Source organism: Conger conger, chromosome 9 (genome assembly GCF_963514075.1).
Source record: "Conger conger chromosome 9, fConCon1.1, whole genome shotgun sequence".
NCBI classification, from domain to species: Eukaryota; Metazoa; Chordata; class Actinopteri; order Anguilliformes; family Congridae; genus Conger; species Conger conger.
This window is the reverse complement of record NC_083768.1, coordinates 24,990,480-25,002,716: the sequence shown is the minus strand read 5'-3', so window position 1 is coordinate 25,002,716 and position 12,237 is coordinate 24,990,480. Positions and strand designations below refer to the sequence as shown.

General features: G+C 43.8%; 1 protein-coding gene across 1 annotated transcript; it reads left to right on the top strand.

The window, feature by feature from the left end:
* The first annotated feature begins 1,713 nt into the window (after positions 1 to 1,713).
* On the top strand, positions 1,714 to 10,491 carry LOC133137146 (uncharacterized). Its single transcript, XM_061255213.1, has 7 exons — positions 1,714 to 1,905; positions 3,220 to 3,325; positions 4,525 to 4,601; positions 6,152 to 6,283; positions 6,986 to 7,081; positions 9,071 to 9,163; positions 9,420 to 10,491. The coding sequence occupies exons 1-5, from the start codon at positions 1,819 to 1,821 to the stop codon at positions 7,034 to 7,036; spliced, it is 453 nt and encodes a 150-aa protein (XP_061111197.1). The 5' UTR covers positions 1,714 to 1,818; the 3' UTR covers positions 7,037 to 7,081; positions 9,071 to 9,163; positions 9,420 to 10,491.
* Positions 10,492 to 12,237: the final 1,746 nt, after the last annotated feature.

The window sequence follows — 12,237 nt, the reverse complement described above, 5'->3', positions numbered from 1 at the left end:
TCTTCTCATTCCTTTTATCCTGTTATTCCTTTGCTTCTATCTGTCCCTCTAACCTGAGTTCTCCTTCTGTCCACCAGTCTTTCCTGCAGTTTGCCTAGCTATTCCTCCATGTCTGCTACCCTGTGTATTATTTCATGTAGAACTAAATGTTCACACACTCTGACATGTTGGATATGTTGGACGAGCCTAGCTGCTGTTTACGCAGAACCCCTGTTTTGTTGTTTGCTTCATGCCTGTGAAAGTGAAAGTTCAGAAATGCAGTCAGACAGACCTCTTTTCCTCCAGCTCACACTGCCCAGGCAGCTCCCCCCGTCACTTCCTGTCTCTCCGGATGGCTGTTTTGGTTGGCCTGGCAACTGCCTGTGAGAGCTTTGTTCTAAATATTTTTCACAGATGAGCTTTTGTCCTCCAGACATTTCATGCCCATACACATACGTACACACATGCACACACACATACACCCCCCCCCCTCCACACACACACACACACACACAGAGGAAGGTATTTGCAGCTCTTGTACCTGCAACATTACATTTTCCAATTATGAAAGACCAGTCTGTGCCTAGGTGGAGCATCGCTAGTCCTTTACTGACCAGTAGTTTGACAACCAGACTAATGCCAAAACCAATGTTCATATACAGTCAGGTCCATAAATATTGGGACATCGACACAATTCTCCTCTTTTTGGCTCTATACACCACAATGGATTTGATCTAAAAAAGCCTTTACAGTTCTGGAACAACATCCTATGGACAGATGAGACAAAGATCAACTTGTACCAGAATGATGGGAAGAGAAGAGTATGGAGAAGGAAAGGAACTGCTCATGATCATGGTGTGGGCATGTATGGCTGCCAATGGAACTGGTTCCCTTGTATTTATTGATGATGTGACTGCTGACCAAAGCATCAGGATGAATTCTGAAGTGTTTTGGGCAATATTATCTGCTCATATTCAGCCAAATGCTTCAGAACTCATTGGACGGCGCTTTACAGTGCAGATGGACAGTGACCCGAAGCATACTGCGAAAGCAACCAAAGAGTTTTTTAAGGCAAAGAAGTGGAATGTTATGCAATGGTCAAGTCAATCACCTGACCTGAATCCGATTGAACATGCATTTCATTGCTGAAGACAAAACTGAAGGGAAAATACCCCCAGAACAAGCAGGAACTGAAGACAGTTGCAGTAGAGGCCTGGCAGAGCATCACCAGGGATGAAACCCAGCATCTGGTGATGTCTATGCGTTCCAGGCTGTAATTGACTGCAAAGGATTTGCAACCAAGTATTAAAAAGTGAAAGTTTGATTTATGATTGTTAATTTGTCCCATTACTTTTGGTCCCTTAAAAAGTGGGAGGCACATATACAAACTGTTGTAATACCTACACCGTTCACCTGATTTGGATGTAAATGCCCTCAAACTGAAGCTGAAAGTCTGCCGTTAAAGCACATCTTGTTCGTCTCATATCAAATCCATTGTGGTGGTGTATAGAGCCAAAAAGATGAGAATTGTGTCGATGTCCCAATATTTATGGACCTGACTGTATATCACATTTGAGACATTTGTATGCGTGTGTGTGTATGTGTTTGTGTGCGTGTGTGTGAATCTATACGTGCGAGCTGGCCTGAGTTTCCGGATGTGGTTATTGGTGTTTGAGCTTCTGTATGTGGGCGTTGTCAGCGTTTGCATGCATGTTATTTCGCACTAGTCTTTGACACCGTGCTGCACTGCTCTCAGGAAGGAAGTTGTTGGTTAGTTGCAGCTACTTGCTTGTTCCCTCACTTCTTCCCTGCAGTCAGGCAGTCTGAAACTCTGCCACCATGCGTGACGTCCACCTGGCCCTCGTCTCCCGCAGCCTGTGCTGCGATGTCCGCACCGCTGCCTTCGTCTTCATCACCTACTACCTGGTAACACCTGCGCGTACTCCACTCCTCACTCACGCACACTGAACGTGCTTTAATCAGCGCTTATCAGGCCCCTCTGGTTGTTTACTTTGTCGTTTAGAACAAACTGTTTGTTTCTACACAGCTTTTTCCATCCATAAGTATGTGGTGTTTCATTAAAACACCATAATTGATGTTATTATATACAGTTATATACAGTTCATTGTACACAAGGAAGGGCAAACTTGAGCTTTCTTCTCTGATGAAAATCTTCATTTCAGTCACAGACCGGAAGTGAAATGCCATTACATTTTTATCTAATAACTAAGAACACCCAGCCTGCTTTTAGACTGGGTAGCACCTTTTTTAAGTTTGTCATTCAAGTTAGTTTAGTTATAGTTTCTGTTGGGTGAGATGCTTTATATACTTTAAGAGGTGGCTGTGAACTTGCTGTATGGGGTGGGTGGTACTGGCACTTTAAGAGAGAAGCACCATTACAGGTGCTAAACGGGAACTCCGCCATTTTCTCTCTGTAAAAAAAGGTTTGCACGCACTTTTAATTCTAGCACACTGGTCAATGTCCTCCAACAGGAAACCTTGAGAAATGTGTAACCCTTGTGCTGTGAAGATAATGCCAAATGTGGAAATAGTTTAATTATTGGTTTGTTTGGCTAACTTTGCATTTATTGATTTCAAATACTCAAATTTAATTGATTATGTATTTAAAATACCAGGAATGTAATGAGAATGTGTGAATATTTAACTGCTAAAATGCGCAGCATATCAAACTGTTTCTCGCATGTTTAACTGCATTTCACCATTTTTGTGTCCTTCTGCATCAACAACCTTATGAGAGGCCCAGAAATTAGGAAATGAGTTTCATGTGGAAATAAGGCCTCAGTTATGTAATTTTGGGTGCCTTTTTAATCAAACAATTTGTCTTCCTGACTTGCTGGCCACAGAGCTGTTGGTGTTGGCAGGAAGAATTGACTCAAAAGAGGGGTCTATGACACAGTTGCATTCACTGTGCGGAATGAACGTGCCCTTCTGTACTTTTTTTTTGTGAAACCTTACTCCTCCCTCCGTTTCCTCTGTTTGGCCTCAAGAGTCACACCACTTCCAGGTATCGCTGTGGTCTTTCATACTGTGCCTGTCCCCAAGTTTGTTTGTTTTTTCTTTTTCTGTGTGTCTCCTTTTACACACACACACAAACACACAAGCATGCTAAGAAATGCTAGGTTATCTCTCTATGGTCATGTTTTCAGTGGAGTGGAAATTTCCTCTTATTTCAACATCCTGCTTTAACCACATGTTGGTTGTATGTGTTTGTGGATGCAGGTTTCCACGCTGATGGTATGTTTCGACATCACAGTTTGGATCTTCAATGGTAAGGATCTCTGTGGATTCGTCCACAGTGAGAGCCTGACCCACGGCCAGCTGATATGTGAGTAGCCCAGTGGAGATGTTTTCACCCCCGCTGAAGCTCAGAAACACGCTTTCACTCAATGTCTTCCTGTCTCCATGTGATGTCGCTCCCTCTGTCTGTTCCTGGTGTCCATGGCTCTGGGTTTGGGTCCCTGGCTTTTCCATTTAATACAACTGTGCTTGCATGTGAATTACTGCACTGGAGCAGGATTTAATGGTCTGCTCAATATTATTGGCAGGGCTTTTTTATTTCCATTAAACTCACAAAAGCTTAGTGTAGTAACATTTACAAACCCTTTATTGCATCAAATGCCCATTACTATATGTCTATGGTAGTACAAGGTAATACATTATCAATCTGTATCTGTGCTGCTGTTATTTCTTTGCTCTGTTTGTGTTAGTCTGATATCCTGTCTCTCTGTCTCTCTGTGTCCCTACCTCAGTCTGTAGCCTCGGACTTCCTGTTTTTTTGGCTGATGCGCCTCTTGTTTATTTGCTAGAAACAAGATGCTGCACCCTGTGTTCCTTCCTGTTTCTGATGAATAGTTCTGCTGAAAGAGCGCTAGCTTTCTCGGCACTCATGAATATTCAGGTCCGGAAAACATATCTGGATTTTGAATTTATTGGCAGATTCATGGGCTTTGCACACATCAATAGATTCAAATTCGAATCAAACAAGCAACAGTCTCACTGCTAATGAATATTCATAAGCACCTGCCTTCACGGGGTCTCTGTAGGTTTATCTCCTGCCACTGACGGCAACTTCAATGTAAAATATAAAGTGGCCAATATGTAGTCTGTGAATAGAAAACATGAATTTCTGTGTCGGAAGGTCTATGTCTTTCTGTAACTGTAATGTGAAATCTTTTTAGGTTGTCTGTTTCCACTCTTTCTATCAGTGATATTGTCTCTCTGCGACTTTAATATGGTGGTATTGTCTCTCTGTGTTCCTATCACAGGGTTAACGCGTCTGTCTGTGTGTCAGTGTCTTGTGTGTCTCTGACACTGTCTCTCTCTGCACCAGTGATAAGAGTGAGTTACTGACCCTGATTCTGTACCTTTGTCTGTTATATTGCCTGTATGTGCTTCTGGCTCTGTCAGTAATTCTACTTCTGAGTTATACTGGCTGTCATTGTGTCAGTGGTACAGTGTTAAAGTGTAATGACTGCGTGTTGATGTCTGTTGTAAAGTGCCGCTGTCTGTCTGCTCTCTCTCCAGTTGACACCACCTCTAACTTCCTGCTGTTGCTTATGATGCTGATCTCGTGCATCTTAGCTCTGTTTGGACTTCGCAAGGTAACCGTGCCTCGTCAATCAATCAAACCGATCGACTGCAGAATATGAGTCCTGAGCATTTGTACTGAGACAACCACCCCCAAATGATTCTGCCCGCCCCCATTCAGTCTCGTCAGCCCTATCAATTACCCTCTTCATCCCCTCCCCCCCAATAAAGCCACTCCTCCCTGGCTCAATTCCCCGTCTCACAGAACTGTAATAACCCTAAGAGGGTCTGAGGAATGTGGGGGCTCCAAATACACTAATTCATGATTGATTTTCCAGAACTTTCCTCTCAGCTGAACAGAGCACGCTCAGAACATACCCCTGAAAAAAGATGTTAAAAAAGAGCCGCATGTATGAAATGTTTTTGGTTTCTCCCTTCCCGACACATCAATATTTGCTCAGTATTTTGAGACAGAAGAAAGGAGAACTTGTTTCAATATTTATGGATGTGGTTAAACATGAAAATCCTTGCAGTTTTCCAGCTCTCTGGCAATATGCACACACGTACATGCATATCTCAGTATGATGCTTCAGCCACATGAACACATGTTGACTGTGTGTGTGTTTGTGTCTGTGTGTGTGTGTGTGTGTGTGTGTGTGTCTGTCTGTGTGTCTGTCTGTGTGTATGTGTATGTGTGTGTGTGTGTGTGTGTGTGTGTGTGTGTGAGAGAGAGAGAGGGAGGAGCTGAGAGATGCGTATGCATTGGTCAATGTTTTTCACCGTCTTCTTTTGGACAAAATGTCATGAAATTCAACACACAAACAACAAACAATATGCAATATACAACAATACAGAGAAATCAGCAGAAAAAGTGGCTTCTTGATAATACTCTTTTTCCTTTAATGATGTATTAAACACTCAGTGAGCACTTTATTTGATAGACCTGTACACCAGCTTAATGCAAATAACCACACATTACAACAGTGGTATGCAGAAGAGCATATCTGATGCAACCTTTATAAAAATTCACTCGTATCACCAAGAAAAGTCGCAGTCTGGAGCTCTGCTAGCGTGAACTACCAACCAAATATTTTGTTTTGGTGGCTTGGTGGACAGCCATACAGATAATAAACAACCAATTGCAAAAGAGGGAGAGGGATGGACTAGCGTTGCTGAGTAGACAGGAGAGTTTATTATGATTGTTCACTGCTGTTGTCAGTGAGTCAACTTCCAGGACAAATCACACACCAACTGCCCATGAAGCACGCCATTTACATTTTAAACAATTAGTGGTGCGGCCGTTTAATGGGTTTCCAATCAAGTGAACTTGCAGTAAATATCTGTACAAAATTATTATTTCAAAAGGAATTAGTACTATTTCTTGTTTACACATTCAATACATCTTCATATTTTAGTCTAGTAAACTCTTCCCATTTAATACACCTCCAATACCAGTATGTGATGATAATTGCAAGGTAAATGTTGACTACCTGGAACAGCCCTCATAGTAGGTGTTCTTTCAGTGTTTGATTAGTACGTCAGTATTCAGATGATATCTGAAATGATGGATATGTAGCGAAACATCTCGGTCTGTGCCTCACCTGTTTCTCCGTTCATCCCCCAGGGCGTCTCCAAACACCTGGTCCCCTTCCTCGTCCAGCTGTACCTGGATCTGGGGATGAGCGTGATATCCATCTTCAGTGGCCCCTGGGGGACCCCAGGGACCCCCACTTTTGAGGGGGGTGACCGTCTAGTGGTGAGCCCAATGCACATTTACCCCTGTACCCTGCATCTCACATGTTCCTCACCCTTACTGTCCCCCAGAACTAAGACTGAGTCTCATCTTCCCTTTGTTTGGTTATGCAATTTTTATTTAGGTTTTTCTTTTCAGTCTTGTTTTGGATCTAATCTGTATATCATCAGGATTTGTATTTTGATTGTTGTTTTGTATGGTTCATTGCATCAGTGATTTATTGATTTTCTTTATTGATTTTTCATACACCCAGTGAGCACTTTATTAGGTATTTATTGGGACTTTTACACTTATTAAGTCTTCTGCTGTAGCCTATCCACCTAGAGTTTGACACATTGTGTGTTCAGAGATGCTTTTATGTATACTACTGGTTGTAATGCCTGATTATTTGCATTACTGCATCTTCCTGTCAGCTTTGACCAGTCTGGCCCTTCTCCTCTAGACCTCTCTCATTAACAGCGTGTTTCTGCCACGCTCTCTCTCTCTCTCTCTCTCTCTCTCTCTCTCTCTCTCTCTCTCTCTCTCTCTCTCTCTCTCTCTCTCTCTCTCTCTCTCTCTCTCTCTCTCTCTCTCTCCTCTCTTCTCTCCTCTCCTCTCTCTCCTCTCTCTCTCTCTCTCTCTCCTCTCTCTCTCTCTCTCTCTCTACTCTCATCTCTCCTCTCTCTGTGCCTGATCTCTCATCTCCTGCTCTTCTCTCCTGCACAGACGTATATGACAGGCGGACGGAGCTACAGCCGAAGGAGCTGGCTCACATGACCATAGATATTCGGAGTGCTGTTTGTTCTCTACCTGCTGATGAAGGTGCATACTGATGGGTTCTGCACATGCTCGCAGTGTGTGGGAGGCCTGACAGGTTATTACATAAATGTGGAGATTCTGTTTTTTAATGCCATTTCCATGTGACAGAGACCTTGTTCTGTCTACCCCATCCCCCCCCCCACCACCTGCCCATTTCCTTTGGGCTGCCCCCAGGACATGGTGTTGGGGGATGGGGATGGGACTCTGAAGTTGGCGTCCAGAAATAACACCACAGAAATTTGTGTGGTGCTCCACCCTTTAATATTACTTCTCCACAAACACACAGAACACCTTCAGCTGTTCCCCCTTATTCTCCACACACCATAACTCTGTATACAGACACACACATTCAGTACAGTCCATACGTATTTGGACAGTGGTACCATTTCTATTCTTTTGGCTCTGTATTCCAGCAAGATTTGAAATGGACTAATGACTAATTGAGAGTATTTACATCCATATCGGATGATCCGTGTAAGAATTACATCCCTTATATACATAGTCCCCCAATTTTATGAGACCAAAAGTAATTGGACAGTTGGCTTTTCAGCCATTTCAGATTAGTCAGGTGTATTCAATTGCTTCGTTAGTGTAGTGTAAGAAAGCTAGGCATTTGATTGCCTTTGGAGCCTGTTATTGTGAACATAAGCAAAAATGCCATTATGGAGTCTCAGTAATTGTAAAGGAGCTGATAGGCCAAGGTAGACCTCTACAGTTGATGACCGAAGAATTCCATAATGAATAAAATCCGATAGATCAGAAACCTGTCCGATAGATCAGACACACTCTTCAGGAGGCAGACGCGGATGTGTCAGTGACTACTCTCCGCAGAAGACTTCTCAAACATAGTTACGGAGGCTACACTACAAGATGCAAACCACTAGTTAGCTGGTAAAAACAGGATGCCCAGGTTACAGTTTGCTAAGAAGTACTGAAAAGAGCCTGGAGAATATTGTGGTATCGTGGATAGATTAGACCAAGATTGACTTTGATCAGAGTGATGGCAAGAGCAAAGTGTAGAGGCTAAAAGGAACTGCCCAAAAACCAAAGCAACCCCCCCCCCCCCAATCTGTGAAATAAATATGGTGGTGGGGGTGTTATCATCATTGATAATGTAACTGCTGAAGTATAACTTACGGACTGCACTGTACGTATTTGCATTTACACATATACTCACACATACACACACTAGTGTATATATATGCAAATTCTTACACTGACATGTACATATACAGATGCACGCACATATATCTGAACACCTACACACACACACACAGCCTAGTGTATTGACTGATCAAAAGGGGGTTATTCTCAGCTGCTACAGACGTCCTTTGGCAGGTTGACATTTGGCATGTTGAAAATGCTCACGTCTTGGACAGTGCAGTATGGCTTCACCTCACGTCCCCCTGCTTCCTTGACGTCCCCGTCAATCGGGGCTTGTTCAGGTGAAATGGGGGTGGGGCCCCAATGCAGGATGGGCCAGTGAGCAGAAAGCACTCTGTGTTCTCTGGGTTTATGTCCCAGTCTGGAGGTGTTTGCTGACTGCCTGAGGGATCGGAGATGGGGGCCCCCACTGCTCGGTGCAGAGAAGCAATCAAGAAAGCCCAGACAGTCCCAAGATGAATGGGAGAGATAGAGGGAAGGGGGCTCCTATAAAGCCTCTGAACTAGTAATAATAATAATAATAATAATTAATAATAATAATAATAATTATTATTATTATTATTAATAATAATAATAATAATAATAATAATAATAATAAAAATAAAATAAATACCCAGTGAGCACTATCACCTCCTCATATGACCCTTGCTGTGATATCTTTACATGTAATTTTATCTGAAGCATTGATGATCACTCAAATGGGAATGGGTGCAGAGTGGGGGCATCCTTACAAACGCAAGAACCTACTTCATTTTAGGACATAAGCCCAACTGTTCTTACCTACGTCTCCATTCACTCACTTGCCCCCTTGTGTTGCCCCACTCACAGGTGTATACAGCACACATTGTGACCCAGTGTTACCATGTGATTAAACTGACCTGCGAAAACAAGAAGGGTCAGGATGAGGAGAAGAGTGTATCGGTGAGTCACGTTGCATGTATTTTATTGTGGGTGCTTGCGTGTGTGTGCGTGCCTATGTGTGTGCGTGTGCGTACATGATATGCGCATTGACTCATTTCATAGGCTTGCAGTAAATACAGTGAATACAGCTTCTTTGTAGAATTGTCATCATTCATTCAGTATTCGTCAAGAAATACTGGCATGCAGACAAACAAAAAACAAAATCACGTAAACAACAGCATCAACATTGTTTATTTATCATTTTCATCACTCCTAGGTGAAACTGCCCTCCTATGACGAGGCTTTGAAGCAATCTGAGGTGGCTTGTCCGGCCTACAAGACCGTGTGAGGAAGTGAAGCCATACAGAGCTGGAGCACACCTGCCTGCCTGATCAAATCTGCTTTCAGTACTTCACTGGCAGCTGCTTTATTTGCTTTACTATAAATTAGGCATATTGAGGAGAGAGAGAGAGTGAGAGGTGGGGGAGAGTGAGAGAGCAAGACAGCAAGAAAAAGAGAGTGAGAGAGAACAAAAGAGAGAGAGAGAATGATAGAGACTGGCAGTGCTTCTATTGACCATTATTCTATTAACTTCAAGAAAACACATTCCTCTATCTTAGCAGCTCCGTGTCTTCTGCATGTCTAAAGAAGTGGATGAGAGGGAGACTGATGAGAGGGAGGTTGGCGTGTGAGTGAATGTGTTAATGAACTGAGCGCGTGAGTCACAGTAGGCTGCCGGGCAGCACTAGGCATGCTCGGAATTCATTCTACTCAAGCAAGAGTAGACATTGCACTGAACAGTTAATTCAGCATTGCTGCAAAAATATAAATATTTGCTACCATGTTAAAAAAGCCAAGATTGTTATCATTGTATCTGTTTATGGAGATAAATAGTATATGCACAAATAATGCATGACTAGATTAGCATTTTAAGATAAATAGCCTTACCCACAGGTCTGCTATTTCAGACCTGCTGAATTCCAGGTTGGTTAATGCGCTCATTGTTGTTGGAATGAGTTCAGCGCAGCTGGACAATCCATTTAGTGCTTTTCCCAGTCACAGCTATGTATATTACCGTACCAGTAGTTTTTTTTTAATATTTATTTTTCAAAGTTAGTGAACTGCATTGCTTTTAATTGCCAGTAGTAATTGTCCCAACAGCATTAGAAAGTTCAGTTAAGTTCAGTTAATCACATACAGTATTTGTGCTGTTACACCTTAAAAGGTTAATGAAAAAGAAGAGTGTTGAAGGAGAGTGGCTGAGTAAAGACAGACAGAATGACACTTTGCTTATTGCACTTGGAGGCTGGGAGTGTGCAGGAAACAATAAAAGCTCATTTAATGCTGCGGCTCTGTCTCTATACTTTTGAGTGTTTATTTTCTCATCCGACCTGATGCTTCAGGAACACAAAGATTCAGCAACGCATCTGAACTGAGCAAATGCACCAAAGTCTTACCTTCATGCTTTAGAAGGAGAGAGAACTACTGCTGATATCTTCTCCTTTTATGGAAGTGTTTCCAATATAGCGCAATAAGCACAATGTGAACATCCATCCATCCATCCATTATCTGAACCCGCTTATCCTGATCAGGGTCGCAGGGGGGCTGGAGCCTATCCCAGCATACATTGGGCGAAAGGCAGGAATACACCCTGGATAGGTCGCCAGTCCATCGCAGGGCACACGCACCATTCACTCACACACTCATGCCTACGGGCAATTTAGACTCTCCAATTGGCCTAACCTGCATGTCTTTGGACTGTGGGAGGAAACCGGAGTACCCGGAGGAAACCCACGCAGACACAGGGAGAACATGCAAACTCCGCACAGAGAGGCCCCGGCCGACGGGGATTCGAACCCAGGACCTCCTTGCTGTGAGGCGACAATGTGAACATGAGACTGTTATTCTTCATGGAATGCATAGCTATTTGTCACATAATGTGGCTAAAAAGGGTAAATTCACATAAAGCACATTACATTACATTAATGGCATTTGGCAGACGCTCTTATCCAGAGCGATGTACAGTTGATTCGATTAAGCAAGAGACAATCCTCTCCTGGAGCAATGCAGGCTTAAGGGCCTTGCTCAAGGGCCCAATGGCTGTGCGCATCTTATTGTGGCTACACCGAACCAACGACCTTGCGGGTCCCAGTCATTTACCTTAACCATTACGCTACAGGCCGCCCAACATCCATCCATCCATCCATTATCTTAACCCGCTTATCCTGAACAGGGTCACAGGGGGGATGGAGCCTATCCCAGCATACATTGGGCGGAAGGCAGGAATACACCCTGGACAGGTCGCCAGTCCATCGCAGGGCACACACACCATTCACTCACACACTCACACACACTCACACCTATGGGCAATTTAGACTCTCCAATCAGCCTAACCTGCATGTCTTTGGACTGTGGGAGGAAACCAGAGTACCCGAAGGAAACCCACGCAGACACGGGAAGAACATGCAAACTCCGCACAGAAAGCCAGAACCCAGGACCTCCTTGCTGTGAGGCGGCAGTGCTACCCACTGCACCATCCGTGCCACCTGCCGCCAAACATAATTACATAAAATTAACAGTGTTGTTAAAATTGAGGGATTTCAAGTGTGGTTGGAATACAAACTGGCATACACGGGGGCCCAGGACCAACTTTGAGAACGACTGAACCACTGAACCACTGAGCCACTGAACGAGTGCTACTCATCGGCCAGACTCTTCCTGTGTAAAAGTAGGGTGAAAAACCAGCAGTTCTCGGCCCCTGAAGACCGTGATCAAAGTAGCAGGGTCCTCAGTCGCTTGCATTTCCTTAGTAGTGGGGTGACCTCTCTCTCACAAGACTTCCTGGATCTTCAAAACCATTGTGGTTTTTGCAATTGAGCTCCCTTAAAATTGTGAGCTTGTGGGTTGGTCAAGCCTTGATCGGCTTGATCGGGGAAAGTTCTCTTAGGGTGTCTGGAACTTTTTCTCTATTATAGGGGCGGGAAGGGCTGCTGGACAGCCTCGCCAGCATCAGACACTGACCCCAGACACCCCAGGCTTGACTGGCTGCATTCCTGTGGCATCTCCAGGTCTGTTTATGCATGTGGGCTGGGGGC

Bases quoted from the DNA above. Each gene is read 5' to 3' on its own strand.
- LOC133137146 (XM_061255213.1), top strand. From the start codon at position 1,819: ATGCGTGACGTCCACCTGGCCCTCGTCTCCCGCAGCCTGTGCTGCGAT. The intron at 3,326-4,524 runs GTGAGTAGCCCA...CTCTCTCTCCAG, and splicing joins GACCCACGGCCAGCTGATAT to TTGACACCACCTCTAACTTC. The intron at 4,602-6,151 runs GTAACCGTGCCT...TTCATCCCCCAG, and splicing joins CTCTGTTTGGACTTCGCAAG to GGCGTCTCCAAACACCTGGT.